Source organism: Suricata suricatta, chromosome 5, assembly GCF_006229205.1.
Source record: "Suricata suricatta isolate VVHF042 chromosome 5, meerkat_22Aug2017_6uvM2_HiC, whole genome shotgun sequence".
Classification (NCBI taxonomy): domain Eukaryota; kingdom Metazoa; phylum Chordata; class Mammalia; order Carnivora; family Herpestidae; genus Suricata; species Suricata suricatta.
In genome coordinates, this window is record NC_043704.1 from 19,869,411 (window position 1) to 19,888,591 (window position 19,181).

The following is a 19,181-nucleotide window of genomic DNA, read 5'->3' on the forward strand; positions in this document are numbered from 1 at the left end:
TCATCTTTCCTCTGGGCCGTGAGCTCTGAGTAAAAAGAAATTACCATAGTTATTTCCTGCACTGGCCTGGAAGATGATAGCATTGCCGAACAGGTAGATAAATGAACAAATAAATGAATGAGCTCATTAATTGGTGATAAGATGTTTTCATTTTTCTTGGCTTCAGATTATTTTCCTTAAAGCGAGTTCTCTCCACTCCTCTGCACTGTTACTACTTAAGACAGACACTTCCCGTCCATCCCCAAGCATTTTCCATCTCCAGGCTAGGTTTCCCTATACACTGTTGAGGGATTATAGGAGTCTGCAATTCAGAAGAGGAAGGACCATTGCTGTTCCAGAAATGTTTGGTACAGAGCAATTTTTATGTTAAAGAAAACAGCTATGTTAACAGAAGAGCGTACAGAATTGACGTAGGCTTCTTGGATCTGCATAAACATACATTCCAAATGGGCTATCGTGTATACAAATATGACACGCTGTCTACAGGAACAGACCTCTTCTCCCCTGTGATGTGATGTATATCTATCTCTATCTGCATGGATAAATACATAGAGATGGACAGATAGATAGATCCACACTTGCCTATTACCCTTCTAAGTGTCAGCATAAATCCTTAGGGTCTTTGACTGAAATTAACTATTTATGAATGTTGAAATCTTACTTTCAACCATGACCTGACCTGCTTTGCTTAACCAATACTTTCCACCCTTCTAAATATAGAATTCCATCAATGAAGCATTTAGGATAGAGTCCATTAGAATGCACTTTTCTTCCGCGTGTAGCAGGGAATGCCAGTCGGAGGGGGATCCTGTGTCCACCTTCAGGATAGTTACTCCTCCGGTCAGAAAGGCTGATCTCACAAGTCTGGGAAAAGGTGCTGACCGGGCAGGACCCACACTTCCAGCGTGCAGGTTGGACAGGACACAGGGGTGTTCCTCCCACTCCCTCTCCTGTCGTGTGCGGCTGAGGGTACAGGTTGGAGCTGAAATCGTCTACACTGCACACGGCTTGACAAGCCATGTGCCCTACATGTGACTCACTCCCCGAAGTATCGTGCGGGTTAGTAAGGTCCCGGCCTTTTTCACAAGTAGAAGTAACGTTTCCATCTCTACCCGTTCCCTCTCAGTTGGCTCAGAGCTCAGGTGGCAAGACAGGGGTGTTATGGATAGATGCCCCGAAAACCCAAAACTGAAGGCTCCGGGGCAGAGGAGCCCAGCTCGGGTGCAGTTGCCGGAATGACTTGGCCTTTATAAGAATGCAAGAGCAGCAAAACTGTCGCTTTGGGTTTTTTGCTTTTTGTTTTTTTAATAACCTTTCCCATTTTACTTACTTGGACTCACTGGGACTCACTAAAAGCATTACAAGTTTTTAAAAAATGAAATGTGATACTAACCCCAATAGAGCAAACCTCGGGTTTTATTTCATTTTTCTGATTTGCTCGTCTCTGATAACATAGTTGAAGTAAAAACAAACAAGAAACCGCACCAACTATGCAGAACGGCCTACCAGAAAAATCAAGAAATACATACTGAAAATTCCTTCCATGATTCCATATCTGTGTCCTCAAACCTGATTGTTCTGATTCTAAGGGCCTTCCCGCCTGCTTCAGGAACCTCATCGAATCCATTCTCGTAGACCACAGTTGTAAAAAATAGATAATAAAATGACTGAAGATTTCAAATAATTCTATAAAGAACAAAACTGTTTTAAAAAATATTTTGGTTATCTCGCTGGTGGGATTGCAAGTGAATTATTGTGTTTTGTTTTATTTTGTGTTCTGTGTTTTTTGTGCCAAATTTATGTTACTCTTAGTAAAATTACTACCAAATGCCACAGTTTTATATAGGAAAGAGGAATCACAGTGAAGTCCTAACTTGTGCTGCTGGGGTTAGGTTCTTTTTAAAGACACGTTTTTTTGTTTTTTGGATTTTTTTTAATGTTTTATTTATTTTTGAGACAGAGACAGAACATGAGCGGGGAGGGGCAGATAGAGAGGGAGACACAGAATCTGAAGCAGGCTCCAGGCTCTGAGCTAGCTGTCAGCACAGAGCCCAGCGCGGGGCTCGAACCCACGAATGTGAGATCATGACCTGAGCTGAAGTCGGACACTTAACCAACTGAGCCACCCAGGCGCCCCTTAAGGACAGGTTTGAGGAGAAAATTCCTCATCATAATTACTGAGAAGCTCCTTCAATGTAACAGTAAAAATGCACATCTCTCAACTAGCCCCACACAGCCCGCATTTCCGCCCGCATGGGAAGAAACACGTGTTTTCTGGCTTGAAAACCACATGAAATCATTTATGTGTAAGGAAGATGAGTCATCAAAATGTTTATTCGTTTTTATTTTACTTTGCAGAGGACGTTTCACTTGGTTCTATTTATGCCAGTGGGCATCTATGCGTTTCCCTGTATGTTGACCGGAGGAAAACATCTGGAAAGATTCAGGGGAAAACTGGCACTGCCGTTCAGCACCACGGTCCTGAGCTTCTTATTTTAATATAATTCTAGACTGGAAGTTCTGAAAATATTACATAAAATTTCTTTTTTTTTTAAGTTTATTTATTTTGAAAGAGAGAGAAAGACAGGGAGGTAGGGCCAGAGAGTGAGGGAGAGAGAGAATCCCAAGCATGCTGCATACTGTCAGTGTAGAGCCCAGCGCGGGACTCCAACTCACGAACCAGGAGATCATAACCTGAACTGGAAAATGGAGTCAGAGGCTTAAGCGACTGAACCACCCAGGCGTCCCATAAAAGTTCTTTTTTTGAGAGGGACTTGCAGACATAGAGGCTCTTTATACCTAAGTTCTTCATTGTGTGTTTCCTTAAAACAAACACACGTATTTGTACATGCAAATTATTCAACACAGCATACTTTCAGAGATTTTTCTCTATAATCTATAGACTTGGTTTGTGGTCTAAACTTGGGAAGATTTTTTTTTCCTCTCAGGATTGCTCAGATTCCCAAGCACCCAGGCGGAACCAAGATTCCTAAGGTAGTTGGAAGTAGGATTGGCACATTGGCACAAATACTACAAGGAAGCATAAAGAGGAAACTCTTTAATCTGTTTTCTGATGCTGGGGAGACGGACTGACTTTTATCTTGATTTCTGACTGAAGCCATTGGTTAGATCTAAGTTGTTTGATCTCCATTGTTTGAAAGTCAAAAAGGAAATCTGTCTTAAATGGAAAGGGACTGCTTTCGTACCCCCAGCCTTAAGCCGGACAAGTGATACTTCAGGCAATGTCATTTGCAGTAGGAAATATTCTCACAACTTACATGTGGCTATGTTTGTGTCCCCTCCCGGGACAGATTGTTGCCACGAGTGGACAAGCATGCTTCATTTAAAAATCTGTGTCCAAGAAATTACTAAAGCAAAATAAGCCCAGATTCAGAGGTGAAGTCTGAATTTCGAGACTGTAAGAGATTCTCAATTGCTAGTGTGGCTAAAAATAAGAGGGCTGACCCAATTTTATGGAGGTCAAAATACAAACTAGATTTGTGGAACAGCATTACGTTGTGATAATATGTCTATAATCTTTTGCCCAAGATGGAAATGCAGCATCCTACCAGGCTATTTCACTCTTTAAAAAAAATTTTTTTTAATGTTTATTTACTTCGGAAGGAAAGACAGAGAGAGCATGAGTGGGGGAAGAGCAGATAGAGAGGGAGACTCAGGCTCCAGGCTCTGAGTGGTCAGCACAGAGCCCGACGGGGGACTTAAACTCATGAACCATGAGATCATGACCTGAGCTGAAGTCGGATGCTTAACTGACTAGACCACCCAGGCACTCCTAGGCTCTTTGACTCTTGACCACTGAAGTATTCAGGTCCCCTGCACCATTGATGAGAAGGAGTATTTGGGATGACTAAGTATGCTGAGTTCAACCATTTACTTGGCCCAAAACCCAAAGGTGCCTACATTATCTTAAATTTGACCCTAAATTGATGATACCTGATGGCAGTTCATGTAGCTGTCCTATGTATGCCAGTCTTCCAGAGAAAGGGAAATCTAAAGAAGTGGGAGATGCATGTCCACAGGGGATGGGCTGTCAAAATGGAAGTGACACTGAGGCTTCCTTAATTAGAGGAGGGAACAGTGGATGCTATGCAGCTGGGAACAAGCTGGCTTTCCAGCGCTGCTCCTTCACCATGGAAAAACTCCATGACTTTGGCCCATGGTGAAAATCTCTTATCTTGGTTCCTTCATGTGAAAAAAAAAAAAAAAAAGATATCACTGAACTCATCACTTTCTAAGTCTATCAAAAATTATGAGAGGGGAACCTGGGTGGCTCAGTCTGGTAAGCCTCCAACTTCAGCTCATGTCATGGGTTCCATGGTCTCAAGGTTTGTGAGTTCAAGCCCCATGTTGGTCTCTGTACTGACAGAGCAGAGCCTGTTTAGGATTCTCTGTCTTCCTGTCTCTCTACCTCTGGCCCGCTCGCTCTGTCTGTCTCAAAATAAATACATAAACTTTTAAAAAAGATTATGAGAAATAGGATGCGTGTGATGATAGATGTGTATGTATTTCTATAATATTAGTCACTTATCAAAGTGCCATATCAGCCATAAAATAGAAGGCTTCATGGAATAGTGAAAAGGTTTGGACCAGGAGTCAGGATACCTGGTAACTGTTGTTTCTCATGAGGGATGTCACAGTTTGCTCAACCATCAGTGGCAGTAGGAATCCCACCATTGTGGATATCAAATGAACTAATGGATATGACAAGGCAACGGAAAGTGTCTGTGTAGAGTTGGTCTCATGCTTTCGAGATGCCCTAGCTTGACACAACCACACCACAATATGGCCGTCACACAAGTCACACGCAGATCAAGACACCCCAACTGCGTACAGTAATCACTTGAAACCACATAGGTTCTCCCCCAAATTACCATTTTATTTATTTTTTAATGTTTATTTATTAAGAGAGAGAAAGGGACAGAAGATCCAAAGCAGGCTTTGCTGACAGTAGAGAGACTGATGTGGGGCTTGAACCTATGAACCATGAGATCATGACCTGAGCCAAAGTTGACACTTAAGTGATGGAGTCACCCATTTAAACAGCTTCTGTGCCACTGAACTACGCTTAGAAGCAAAAGTCCATGCTTAGAAGTAAACAGTCACCAGCTAGGACTGGTCTTCAGCAGAGGGGAGCACAGCAATGAAGTGTGTCGTCTAGGGCCCTCTTAATACTTTAGTATTAAGTGTATATTCTTTTTCTCAGAGTCTAAACGACACTGACCTGTTACCTGAACACTTCCCTGCTCTGACTCTTGTGTAATTTCCTGCCTGACAAATGTTCTGGCAAAAAAGGAAATTCATCACTAGCCTTTTCTTTTCCTGTGACTTTCTGATTCAGAAAAGTGGTCATGAATGATAGTTTCAAGGCAACAGAGTGGGTTGGGCTCTGAGAACACGACTTCGAGGTGTGCAGAAGTTAGATTTCTTCTGGCAGTATTATCCGTCGACCGTGCTCGTCTTTCACACCTTGTCTCGAGATTTGTGATAACTGGGGCCGTTGGGTAGTGATGCCTCCGTACAGCTTGTGGCAGCGCTTGGACTGTAATGAGCAGAACAATCGTGTGGGGCGGGGTGGGGGGCGCCTGGTGGCTCAGTCAGTTGAGCGTCCGACTTCAGCTCAGGTCATGATCTCACGGTTTGTGGGTTCGAGCCCCGTGTCGGGCTCTGTGCAGACAGCTCAAAGTTTGCTTCGAATTCTGTGTCTCCCTTTCTTTCTCTGCCCCTCCCCCACTCACACTCTATCTCTCAAAAATAAATAAAACATCAGAAAAAAAAAAAAGAATCACCTGGGGACCACAGTGGAGTCAGATTCTGGTTCCCTAGCTCAGGACACGGGGGGATGCCTGCCTAGCAAGAGTATAGGTAATAAGACTCAAAGTGAAGGAACTAAGCCCATCCGTCCAACCTCCTCTAATTTGATGGGTGAGGAATTGTAAGCCTTAGGGGGTTTCACAGGCCGTGGCAACGGTAAGGATAATGAACAGCATAGCAGTTCTGTGCTGAGCCATGAATCAGACATGCACAGAGCTGTGATTGGGAAATTAAATGTGATCTCCTCATCCTGGTGTGGGCAAAATGCCTAGAATGGATGACAGCAGATTGATAGTAGAGCTTCTCGATAGGGAAAAAAATGACATCGCTTTCATAAATACTTCCAGCGCAGGTGGGGTGACTGCAGCGGGTGGGGACAGGGGTGCATCTTACGGAGGTGTGATCCTCAGTTCTTTGAGATGTGTAAATATTTATGAAACAGAAAAGAGCTATGAAAACATACATGGACAGATCACCGTAGAGAAACACAAAGGTTATGAATTCTTAATTATTTTAAAAAAGACCTTAGCATTGGTTATATGAGAGTCCCCTGTTAGAGTTGAAGGGAAATTTCCATTTTGGAGAGAGGCTATGGATAAATACATATTTTCCACTAGGAACCAGAAGAATCAGAAAATAGGGAAAAAAGGTAATGATAGCAATGCAGTTCAGTCCTACAAATGGAAAAACCAGCAAGCTAGGTGGTCTCAGTTTATGCCTGTCTCCAAATCAGAACTTTGTAAGTGTGACAGAGGAAAAGGCTGAGGCCGACCCTCTTTGACATGACGGAGGTTGTCCTTCCTACCCCAAATATGTTTAAAAGGTAGAAGAGATCGTTCATTGATTATAACTGAAGCTCGTAAAAGAGAACTGCTTTAATGTTTATAAACTATATTTCCTCAAAACCGAAAATTCGGCAGTTAAATCTTTAGGAGTTTGGCATGTAGACTAATAATTTAAAGAGGCGTGTGAAACAAATGGTCTAGAATTCATCTGTTTCCCATTCAGCAATCATTTTTTGAGGTCAGTTCTCTCAAACTATGGTAGAAGTCTACTGCTTATACACACACACACAAAAAAAACCCAAACTGTGTTAGTCATTTGAAGAGGATTATTGGGTGATTCTCTTGATGCTGCTTTCTTCAAAATATTTTTTTAGGTTTTTATTTAAATTCCAGTTAGTTAACAGACAGTATAATACTCTCTTCAGGTATACAGTATGGTGAGTCCACACTTTCGTACGGCACTCATCACCACAAGTGCCCTCCTTAATGCCCACCACCTCAAAATATTTTTTTTAATGTTTTATTTATTTTTGATACAGAGAGAGACAGAGCTTGAGAGGGGGAGGGGCAGAGAGAGAAAGAGACACAGAACCGAAAGCAGGCTCCAGGCTCTGAGCTAGCTGTCTGCACGGAGCCTGACGCGGGGCTCGAACCCACGAACGTGAGATCTGACCTGAGCCGAAGCCGGAGGCTTAACCGACTGAGCCACCCAGGCGCCCCCCTCAAAATATTTTAAATGTTACCTATGATAACTACATGGTGAGGTGTTTTTTCCCCCTTTGCTATTAAGTATGCCTCGTATACTTAATATACCTAGTATAGGTACTCAACACACTTTTTTTTTTTTTGAGAGACAGAGACAGCGTGAGGAGGGGAGGGGCAGAGAGAGAGGGAGACACAGAATCTGAAGACAGGCTCCAGGCTCTGAGCTAGCTGTCCGCACAGAGCCCAATGCGGGGCTCGAACCCACGAACTGTGAGATCTGACCTGAGCCGCTGGAGGCTTAACCGACTGAGCCACCCAAACGTCCCTCAACACGCTTTTTAAAAGGGCAGGATGACAAGCTTTGTCATGTTTCTTTTTGAAATTGAGTATCTCTGTTTTCTTTAAGCTGTAGGTTAAATATTAATGTCACTGAACTCAGTTAAATATTCCCGCTTCTAACGACAGCGCTCTTGTGTGCTGGGTATTCTCTAGAAAGAGAAAAAATCTGACTCTGGAGATAATTGCCACAACTCTGGGCAATAACAAATAGCTTTTAGAAAGGGGGGGATGGGGGGAAGGAGAGTCTTGGGGGAAAAATGAACCTAGCGTCTTAGTTTAATATAGCAGCTGGCAAATGTAGATGTTTAAAGGCTTTGGAAATCGCCAACATATAGCATCAGTGCATTGTAATAAAATATTAAATTAATTCAGATACACAGGTAATCTATCAGAGCCACCAACATACCACATGTGTGCTTTCTGTGTGATAAGTCTTCCCACAGAATTCAAAGATGCAGGCTCACTTAGAAGGGCAGTGAAATAATTATGTGTGTGGCTCTGTATTTTTTTTATAACAACACAGACAGAATTGCCTGGGGCCAGTGATCTTAGCCACTGGTAAAATCCCTGAGCCCTTAATAATATCAAGAGGTAGCTGGCTGCCTTCGACATTTTATGATCACAAAATGGAATCCTACCCCAACTAATGATAATCCACCATTTCCACCTGCTTTTTATTCCTTAAAAACCACACCAACCTCATTGTTCCAAATGAGATCACCAGAGGTGGCAGTTTCTTAATCTCCCGTGTTAACCTGAGCTAGGAACATGGATTTCGGCTCTTTGGCACTGCCCCCAAAAAGCATAAGTGCCTTTCACGCGGCCAGAAATGTAACATTTCTTGAATGTCTCATTCTCTAATTTTTCCGAACATGAATATAATAAACCAGGAAAATTAACGACCACGGGGCTCAACATTTTAGTGGCCATTTGGAGGAAATTTTCTGCCAACAGTAAAAGAAATAAAAGAGAAAAAGAGGTGCCGCAAGCCAGAGTGTCCGGGATATTGTATGAGGTACAGATGTAAGATTTTCCTCCGTGACTGTTCCCTGCTCTACCCTAAAGTGCTATGGGCTGAGATGGGGACAGGCCTTCCTTCAGCTCCTGTGCCCAGGAGGTGCCTGTTTGAGGGCACAAAACAATAACCGTTCCATGGGGCTGGTGGTGTTTGAGTCCGGTTGCAGCCCTGTAAATGTGCTGAACATTCTGGAACAGTTAGACTTACAATCACTCTGCAAATGAGCAGTGCAATATGGAGACCAGGGAGCTAGATAGGTGGAGGGTGCAGGCGGGAAGGCTGGCTTTCTGCAGCCCGGACCTTGCACTGCAGCACGGATGCTTGCTGGCCAGAGGGTCTTAAAGAGATTCAGCCACCCCTCTCAACCTCAGTTTCCTGCCCCATAAAAATAATAATGCCTGTAACATTCATAAAGTTGTTGAGAGGAGAGTTAGAGAGGAGAGGACATTTGAGCTGGGCTTTTTGAGTTTATATAATTTAGGGGCGCCAGGGTGGCTTGGTCAGTTAAGCATCTGGCTTTGACTCAGGTCATGATCTCACAGTTCACGAGTTTGAGCCCCGCTTCGGGCTCTGTACTGACAGCTTGGAGCCTGCTTCAGATTCCGTGTCTCCCTCTCACTGTGCCCCTCCTCTGCTTGCACTCAGTCTCTATCAGAAATAAAAAATTTTTTAAAAGCTATTAAAAAAAGAGTTCATATAATTTATATAAGCAGAGATGGCCTTCCCATGTAACAGGAACAGAGAGAAAAGGTGTCCGGTGGGAATGCATGGTCCCATCTGGGGATAATCCAAGCTACTCGGTTCAAGCGAGCTGTGGGTCCAATTCCAACGTGTGGGGTTTCCCCATGTCACCAAACAGTTCTCCAACATCAGCCGGAGAATTCAATCATTCCACCCAATTCTGACACCGTCTACCTGGAGATAGTGCAGATCCCATGAGTTAAGGGCTCAGTACTACAAGACTCCCCCCACCCCACCCCCAACAGCCAGTTGAAAATCCAGATTGTCCTGTGCTTGTGATGACTAACTATACATCAGAGGTTCTAACTACCTTCTCCTTGGGTTCTATTAATTTGCTAGAACGGCTCATAGAACAGAGGAAATATTTTTTGTACTAGATTACTGGTTTATTATAAACAGATACAACCTAGGAATACTTAAAAGAAGGATAAGGTATGTGGAAAAGGGCTCACAGCTTCCAGCATGTTCCCCTCCCCATTTTGCACATGTTCATCAACCTCGAGGCTCCCAGAACCCTGTCCTTTCGGGTTTTTACGGAGCCTTCAGTACATAGACTTGACTGATTCATTCATTGGCCATTGGTGATTGAGCTCAGTCTCCAGCCCCCTCCCTTCCCAGAGCGTGGGACTGAAACTTCCAACCCTCTGACCACGCGGTTTGTTCCTCTGGTGACCAGCCCCCATCCTTAGGGGACCAAAAGCCACTTCATAACATAACGAAAGATACTTTATCCCTCCCATCACCTGTGAAATTCCAAGGGTCTTAGGAGCTCTCTGCCTGCAAAGACCAAATACATGTTTCTTACTATAAATCACAGCAGCACAAGTATGTACAGCAGAAAGCTTGAAAGCCTCATGGTTAGGAAGATGAGGTGTGGGCCCTGATCACAGAGGGCCTTTAACATCCGGCAGAGTAGTCTGGGCTTAATTCCATAGGACATGAGGAGTTCCCAGAATGAGGCAGAGCCTTTTGGAGAGGGCTGAAAAGTAGAGCAGAGACCGCAAGAGACCATCACCAGTGATCAAGGCAGAAAGTAACGATGGTTCAAGGGAGGGAGGGAGTAGAAAGGAGAGTGAGAAATGAATAGGAGAGAATCTGGAAGTGGAATTTCAAAGGGAGGTATCAGTAACATAAGACTAGGACATGAAGAAACACAGAGGGCCACTGACGGTTAGGAAGGTCTCAGGCCACAGCTGTGCCATGATTACAGCAGGAAAAGGCAGGAGGAAGAGCCGGAGGCCTTGAGCTCAGTTTTGTACATTTAAAGTCCATGGGAGATATAAGCTAAGAGACCCAGCAGACTTAGAAATGCATAGAACCTAGATAGGAGGCACCGGGGGGACAAGGGAAAGCTAGGAAAGCACATTCATCCATAGAGTTTCAAGAGTGGGTGGGGTTTCCAAATGAAAAATTGCAGAAAGAGATGGATGGAGGGTCAAAAAGATAATAGAGGCACAAAGAGATTTAAAAAAAGGAACAAGAGTTATTCAGAGACATCACAGTGAACCGGCATCGTACTGACTGTGCAAGACAAAGACAGATGGTAGGGGAGGGGGTTAAGTGACGGTAAATGTGGCAAAGGTTCCAACATGGCACCAGGTGGGACCAAGAGTGGATCATGCTGCTGAAGGTTATCCCTTCCAAGATGAACCTGTGAGCACCAATAATTATTCCAGAGGATCATCTCTTTTGTATTGTAAGTGCTTAAGAGTCACAAGCATAAGATTTATATAAAAGAAATGCCCATTTAATTTATTAAAGCAGACATTGGCTAAGTTATTAGCCATTACCTATGACTCTGTAAGACATGAAAAAATTGGAGTAAGTGTAATGGGGGCCTTTCATCTGCATGGGAAAGGTCATTACAAGCATCAAATATTAAATTTAGAACCGCGCTGCAGAAAATAGTTATACATTATAACTCAAATTAGACTTCAGGAGGACTGATTGGCTTGAGATTCCATCATTCAAAGTAATATCTTGCAATAAAACTCCACAGAAGGGTGTTAATATCATGCTTTAATGCTATTCTATCAAGTTGTTTTAATAGATCCAGTCAAACAGAATTTTAATTTTTCAAGTAAAAAAGTTTTTTCCATTTAAAAGAGAATGTGAGGGATGACAGTAAAATGTTACAAATCAAATTTAAATCCTGATTTTCTCTTCTTCATCTTTTGCAATAATAATACTAACCAATAATTGGTTTGAAGTGATTGGGAAATGAGACTCTCTGGTGAATATCATTTCTAACGGCACCCATGCTATTCATGGGCGTCTAATTTTTAAGAATATATCACACAGAAAAATCTGGTGAACTGTGGCAGCATAATAGGGGATTCACAAATCTTGAGATAACCCTGTATTTAAAGCAATGATTATAGTCAATGTATTCCCAGCTCTCTTTTCCAGTAAAAACGCACTGCAATCATGAAACGTATAATTTAGGAATTTTCACTAGTCCACAAAACTTCAGATACGGCCATTCTGTTCCAAGAGTCGATTTAGTTTAGTTCCATGTTAGAAAAGTGGGTAACTGATAGCATCTTTTGAAAAGAGAGGCAGCAGAGGGAAGAGAGGCGGGAAATCTGCCCTGAGGTGGTGTGAGATTCCTGGGAGTCAGGGAGGTTTAGCCCACCGAAGGGGAGGCTGGAGCAGAACTTCGTGCCGTAAGGCCACGGCCGGGATAGCAAGGCAGCTGCTTCTCTGTTGCCTCAAAACACAGATCATGCTGCACCTAAGGGGGCCTTTGGGGAAGGCAGGTCTATTCAAAGCCAAACAATGAGAACTGTTTGAGAACAGAGGAGGCTACTGTCAGGCTTAGGCATGTTCATGGAAGACTGGGGATTCGTTGGATTATATCCTCCAGCGTGAAAGTAACTGTACCTTGCATGATGCCACCACTTCCCAGCAAACACCTCCCCACAGCACACGAATGATTCATCCACAATCACAGGATACTAGAATCCGTGTCAGAGGAGGAAATAAAGATTTAGCTCGCTGGGTGTTAGCCATTCTCCGATCCTGGCTTGAGCACTTGCTATGATTTTGCCTAAGTGGCTCACCTGCCATGGGCCTCAGTTTTCCCATCTGTAAGATGGAGACGACCGTGGTGCCCACCTCACGGCCCCACGAGCTCACAGGTGTAAAACAGGTAAAGTCGTGTCTGGCGGACAGTAGGTGGTAGCTGTTGCTGCATTGTCCCTGTGACCCACCAAAGTCATGGCTTTGTTTTGTTTAGATGAGCTGCTTCAGAAAGAGCAAAACTATTCAGATGACGTCTTGGCCAACATGATCAGCGAACCAAGAATCAGTTACGGAAACGACGCCCTCATGCCCTCTTTGACCGAGACGAAAACCACCGTAGAACTCCTTCCCGTGAATGGGGAGTTCAGCCTGGACGATCTGCAGCCCTGGCATCCGTTCGGGGTCGACTCGGTGCCAGCCAACACAGAAAACGAAGGTAAGAGTCCACGGAGACAACAAGAACATTCTAGTATGTGTATATCTTTCTGATATTCTTGAATGGTGACTTCTTATATGAATTTGAAAAAAAATACTTTCTCGCTGAGAGGTATTCTGTTGCCTCTGGGAAAAAAAGAACAACGTTCAGTGTACACTTATGAGGCAGTGACCGTGCTAGACTGTTCAGCGCAAACAGGGTGAAATGATGTGAATTACACTTCACCCCCTGAGGAAGCATTTTCACAGGCCCTACATAAATGGAGCTTTGAAAAGCACCCAAATAGTCTTTGAGTATTTATTCTAATGAATTAAATGTCAGATTGCATTGAATGTTAAAGACAAAAGTAAAGAGTCACCTACAAATAAAATGTAATTTTACTCAAAATGTAAACAACTTTGTGTTTAGGAAGTTAAGCTTACGGCAGCTGTCAAAATTAGGAAGCATATTAATTAGTACATGTTTTTTCCTGGGATAGCTCAGAGATTTTCTGTCAACAGATTTGCACATTGGATGATGTACTTTCTGATGTACTTTCTTTCACAGGGATTTCTTAGCAGAAACTTCTAAATACCTCTTAATGAGAAGATATCTTTTCTTTTTTCTTCCATGAACACTTGTACAGGTGCAGAAGTATAAAAGTTCAAACACAGGAACACCTTGATATCTAAATACTAATAGCATGTTAACACTAGATTTTACGTGGGAGTTTCTTAAAGTAGCAACTTTGGATAGTGGTAATATTTGTAATATGAATATTTCTAGTGTGGATACCTCAAAATGCAATCAGTATACACCTCAGACTAAATATGAATTCAGTATTAGACCTTCAGTGTACTACAAAACTTTTTTTAAAGAATCATTACAGAAAATATTGGACTGTTTCCATATGAGTTATTCCTCCAAATTTGTTCTAATTTGAAAAAGGACGCCTTATACTATTAATATCAGATACAAACAGCGATGATATATATAACATAAAAGTAAGACTTTACCACTTATAGAAAATAATTTTTACATAGAGAAAAAAATTTTAAGACTTCTGCAAAAATTTAGGAACTTTAGTTATCAGGGTAGCTTCCTTACTAAATTATAATAGAACACTTAAACCGTTTTCTTTAATAGGTGGGTGTGTTTGGGCCACTTAAAATCCTTATCATTCAGTCACTAATGAGAATTCTTTGTAGAAAATGTCCAGTCTCATTTGTAAATTGAATACACACTAGATTTCCTCTTTTCCTTTAGAAAATTGAGAAATAGGTACCACATCTGAAGTCTGATGAACTTCCTTTTGTAGAAAAGAAATACACACTAGATTTCCTCTTTTCCTTTAGAAAATTGAGAAATAGGTACCACATCTGAAGTCTGATGAACTTCCTTTTATAGAAAATTACAATCTTAATTCTCTTTATACCAAATAATGTTAAATGTTTATCAGTTACATTCACCTCCTAGCTTTTTATGAAAAAATAAATAAATCTATAGATTAGACTGTTTTTTAAAAAATTACCTGTGCTTTTGAGAATGTATTCATCTGCAGTGATTCTAAACTTATAATTTGTAAAGAATTTCAAATCAGTTTCTCATCATCTAAGACCTTTTCACATCTTTCAAATATATAGTTTCTATAAATAAAATGTTCCCATTTAGTATTTTCCATTATTTACTGATTTTGGAAAAGTAGGATAAAGCTTATTTTGGAGCCTACCTGAATTTTTATGATCATGTACACATGCACAAAAAATAGACACTAGAAATTATAGTTTATTTATGGTAAACTTTATCGAAAGAAGTTTAGGAAGCCACCAGAAACTCTATCAGAGTAAAAATTAATTTACAGAAATTGTCGTGTATGTTTGATGTAATACTTGGTATTTCTCTTAAGTGTTGTAAATCCTTTACAGATGTAGACTGTCCAGAGTTTACCAACAACAGAGAAAAACAGGCAAGCCCTGTTTACGTTAACCTTCAAGTTTAGTGAATACAGTGAAATGCAGTGATCTTGGTCCCACATAGCACAGTCTAGAAGAGCAAAATAGTATGTATTTTTCTAGAAAGTGTTGCATTTCCTGAATTTCAGATTTTCTCTTTCCTCTGTCGGCTACCGAGACTTTAACTGCTTCATATGAATAGCATATTTCCATGGTATCTTTAATGAGGTAAATTTAACTTTGCATTCATCATATGAGGAGTATAAATAATACCATCAGGTACATAAATCTGCTTTTATATGCTCCAAGCATTTCATCTTGACTTTGTATGTATTTGTGTGTGTGTGTGTGTCCTTTATTGAAAATTATATGCATTCTATTAAACATTCTGCTTATATTAAAAGTTTTAAATAGTAGCCAAACTGACCCATTCTGTTTAGGGAAAGGAGATGCAAGGGTATTTGTTGTCCTTTCTGCATAGAAATAGAGGGAGGAGCTCTTGGACCAGAGCAGCTTTCTAAACTCCAAACTTCAATGCCACTGTCCACACATCCACGGTTTGCCTGGTCTTCTGCCCCTCCTGACAATCCTCCCAAGTCAATGAGAAAGAATTCCTGGTCCTCGTTTGGAAACAAGCAGTGACTCTTCCCGCAACTCTTGTTAAATAATCCAAAGAAAGAAGATTAGATTAACTATGGGGTTTCCCCAAGGTGATCAGGTTTGGAAGGCTAGAGATGACAGATTTTGGAGGTGCCCCAGAATAGCAATGGACTTAAACACATCTACTCAGAAGTGGACTCTGAGAGTGGCCTGTGGCCATCGGGGCCAGGAGACAGTCCATGCTTTTGCACATACACATACACCGTGGGCCCGTGGGTGTTGCCAAGATGTCCACTTGGGCTCAGTCCTTCAGTCCCTCTGGGTCCTTGACTGGACACAGCTGTTGCATTGCCCAAGGCTCATCAGAGGAGATGATATTTCTGTTAAATAAAGATCTGTTACTGAAACATAAAGAAATCTTACATGAAAGTATTACAGGGCAGTAATACTTACAATCTCAGAGCTTGATTCTGGTTCTCGCTGTTATCAGATCCAACACTCCTTTTATCACATTTTGAAAAGCCTCCCTAACATTGAATCTTAAAGCGATCTGACAATGTGTGGGGGTGAGAGAGGAAATCAATATAATGGATGTAATTTATACGTATTTCAACATGTAAGTATTGAGGCTTCACTGCCAGTGGGAACAATGGCACGATCAGGTGTTTGTCCTGATGGATGTGACAAATACAAATGCAGACTGATAACAAGGGCTAATTCCATGATTCAGGTTCGGTGAGCAAGAGTGGAAGATTTTCCAACATGGTAAATAACTCCTGGGAAGACTTTAAATAAAGCAATCTTCCCTCATCTTACTCAGCGGTGAGCTCTTAGAGTATCCAGATTACAGGAAGAACTGTGCAAAAAAGGCTTTATTTTTCTATATTCAAGTGAGTTAGGTTCTGGACTCACATAATCATAGATAAATGAATGTCCAGCAGGAATTTAGGAAATCGTACAGGATGTAGGGCTATTTTTGTGTGTTGGAGGCGGGGGGCGGGGGTTGCCCTGTGCACAGCATCTAGCAACCTTGGTCCCCATCTGCTAGAAGCCAGTAGTGTCCCCCCTTCCCCTGTGGTCGTGGTGACCCAGAAACAGCTCCACATCCCCAACATCCCACGGAAGAGTAGCTACCCCACACTCCTGAATGGTGTGGATCAGAGTTTAAATTCCAATGCTGCTGGGTGTGGTGGGCAAGTTGGAGAGCCTCTCTGGCTAGTTCCTGGTCTGTCAAATAAAGGGGATAAGAATTCCTAATTCATAGATAGGGTATGAGCATTAGAAAAGATGGCTCTTCCTTCCTGCCGTCCTTCTTTCTTAACTTCCTGCCTGCCTGCCTGCCTGCCTTCTTTCTTTCCTTCCTGTAGAACCAGGATCTTATCAGAGAGGCTTTACCAGCTGGTTCAGGGAGAATCACCCTATGGCCCAAACAGTATATCCTTAAAAACTCATGACTGCGACAAGCCATATCATGACACAGCCCTAAAATCTTGCCCTTCCTCTCCACCCCATCTCTGTTTACTCTCTCTCCCCAGGGCCTTATTCCTTGTGACCATTTCAGATATGTGCTCACATACAGAGCCATTGAAAATATCTAAAATTCTCAAACGATTTCCTTTCCTTGTTCATGCAGTCCTTACCATCACAGCTGCCAATGCCAACAGTTTATTGCTATCTCTTAAGAACAGTCCACTGAGTCCAGAGAGAGGGTCAGGCAGCCAGGTATTCTTTTAATTTTTATTGATAAACGAAGCATATCACAGTTTTCCAATATTCTAGCCTCTTTGACCAGCTGTCGTTTGCCTTGAGGGGTTTTCTGTGGTTTTTTTCAGATCCACAAAACCTAACTGGATAACCCGAAGTGAGGCTTCTGTTGATCAAACTCTTGTTCTTATGGGCCGTGAAGTCATCTGGCTAAAGGCATTTGTGTTTATCGTGTTTTTCCACGACTGCCTGGGCAGGCTAGCCAAGTGGCCACCGGCCAGCCTTTTCACGTAGAATGCATACCTGATATACTGTAGCGTTCTCAGAGAGGCAGAGCAGGTGTTTGTAAGACCGTATGCATGTAATTACAAAGTGAAATTGCCCTCTGGTATATTTCTAACTAGCCTAATAAAGAAGCAATGACCAAATCACCTTAAATGCTGAAATTGAAATTAAGTCATGTCCTTTTCACGCCTGTGTTCTGTATGTGTAAAACCATTTTCCTGCTGCTCCCTCCGTTCCGTTCGGCTGGTGAAACGTGGTGCGAGGCAGCGTTCAGCCTAGGAGTGGTCTGTTACAGGAAGTACTGGCACAGACGCAGAAGCCCCAGAATTTTGATCAGTTTCTCTCCTCTCTTAGGGAAAGCTTTGATTCAGAGCTACTGAAGGCAGAGAATCACCCATTCTGCTTAAGGTTGATCTAAACTCTTTAAGATGACCTCTTTCTCATTTTTAATTTACAAAGTAGCTAGCGCAAAATGTTGGGAACACTGTACCAAAGCTCCTTTCTGGTTCAACAAGTAATAATTCATTGGAAAATTAGAAAGTGTTTATGTTGGACTGGGAAATAATGCACCACTTTGTCTTGTTGATGTATATTCATTTTCGACAACAATGTCATAACTGGCTTCTAAAAAATTTATATCTGCTCACTGAACACAAGAGTTGCTTATTTTTGGAATATTAATTCATACTGAATCCATCTCAAGCTGTTAAAGCAGACGAGGGTTTAAGTCCGTAAAACGACTAATTTGTTTTATCTTCCAAAAACTAGACAAGGTTTTATTACTGTTTTCAAATAACACACATACATTGAGAAGAAAAGACAGAAGTTTTTTAGAAACAGTCTTTCACCCAGAAATAACTAATGATAGCTCTGAGTGGTGATAATATCTTTCAGACCTTTTTTCTGCATACACTTGATGCTTTTTCTGTATTTAAGTAATTGGGGAATAGTGATTCATCTTGTTAGGTTCTTATGCATATGTGTGCACATTTGAGCCTGGAGAAACCCTGTTTACTTAGGACAAAACTAAGAATAGGACAGAATGAGGCTTCCCAAGATCACAGGGTAAATAAGCAGTACCATGAAGCCAGACCCTGGGACCAGCTACCGACTCTGCAGCCTGCGCTTAAACCGCAGATTAATTGCTCCTTCCCTTGTGAGTCAAGTACAGTTTCCAGTGACTTAGCCATTGACAAATGGGATCACCACTTAAATATACTTTCTCCCGCTGTGAGTGTGCTTTGCACACTCTTATCTTCACCTGAAGCACCACCGTTGGAGCTCTTGTGAGGAAATTCTCAAAAAATACAATAATCCCTCTGTTAACTGTTTTACCAGGAGTAATAAAGTCCCTCCTGAATACTGTTGCAGATGGGGGAAAAGGGGAAATACAGAGCAACTGTATCATTCAAATGGATTTGTGAGATGTGGAAGGAAGCATGTCTTTTCATCCATCACACCAGTCAAGTACTAGAAATTAGTCATCCTTCTCCTTATGACATAGGACACTTAATAAATGCAGTCTTGTAGTATGTGAGCATCCCTGAACCAGGTTTTAAAATGTTTTGGTTTCTCACTACAACCAGGAGACGCTAAGCTTGCATACGAAGAAATGGCCTCAGAAATGGCCCCTCCCCCGCAGTTGCTTCCGTCATGAAGGTTGGATTTAGGCACCCCACCTCCCCCTTCTCCGCCATGTTGCTGGTCTGCATGATGAAGGACCAACCCACGGAGCTCTTTTTGATTCTTCCAAATGTCTTAGAATTCTCAGTCACCTGATT

General features: G+C 42.1%; 1 protein-coding gene across 6 annotated transcripts in view; it reads left to right on the forward strand.

Moving 5' to 3' along the window:
* APP (amyloid beta precursor protein) overlaps positions 1 to 19,181 on the forward strand; it is a 205,210-nt gene that overhangs the window by 163,807 nt on the left and 22,222 nt on the right. For all 6 annotated transcript variants that reach the window (XM_029939098.1, XM_029939099.1, XM_029939100.1 and 3 more), the window contains one exon: positions 12,659 to 12,880. In XM_029939098.1, the coding sequence (XP_029794958.1) occupies positions 12,659 to 12,880 (222 nt within the window). The remainder of the gene's footprint in view (positions 1 to 12,658; positions 12,881 to 19,181) is intronic.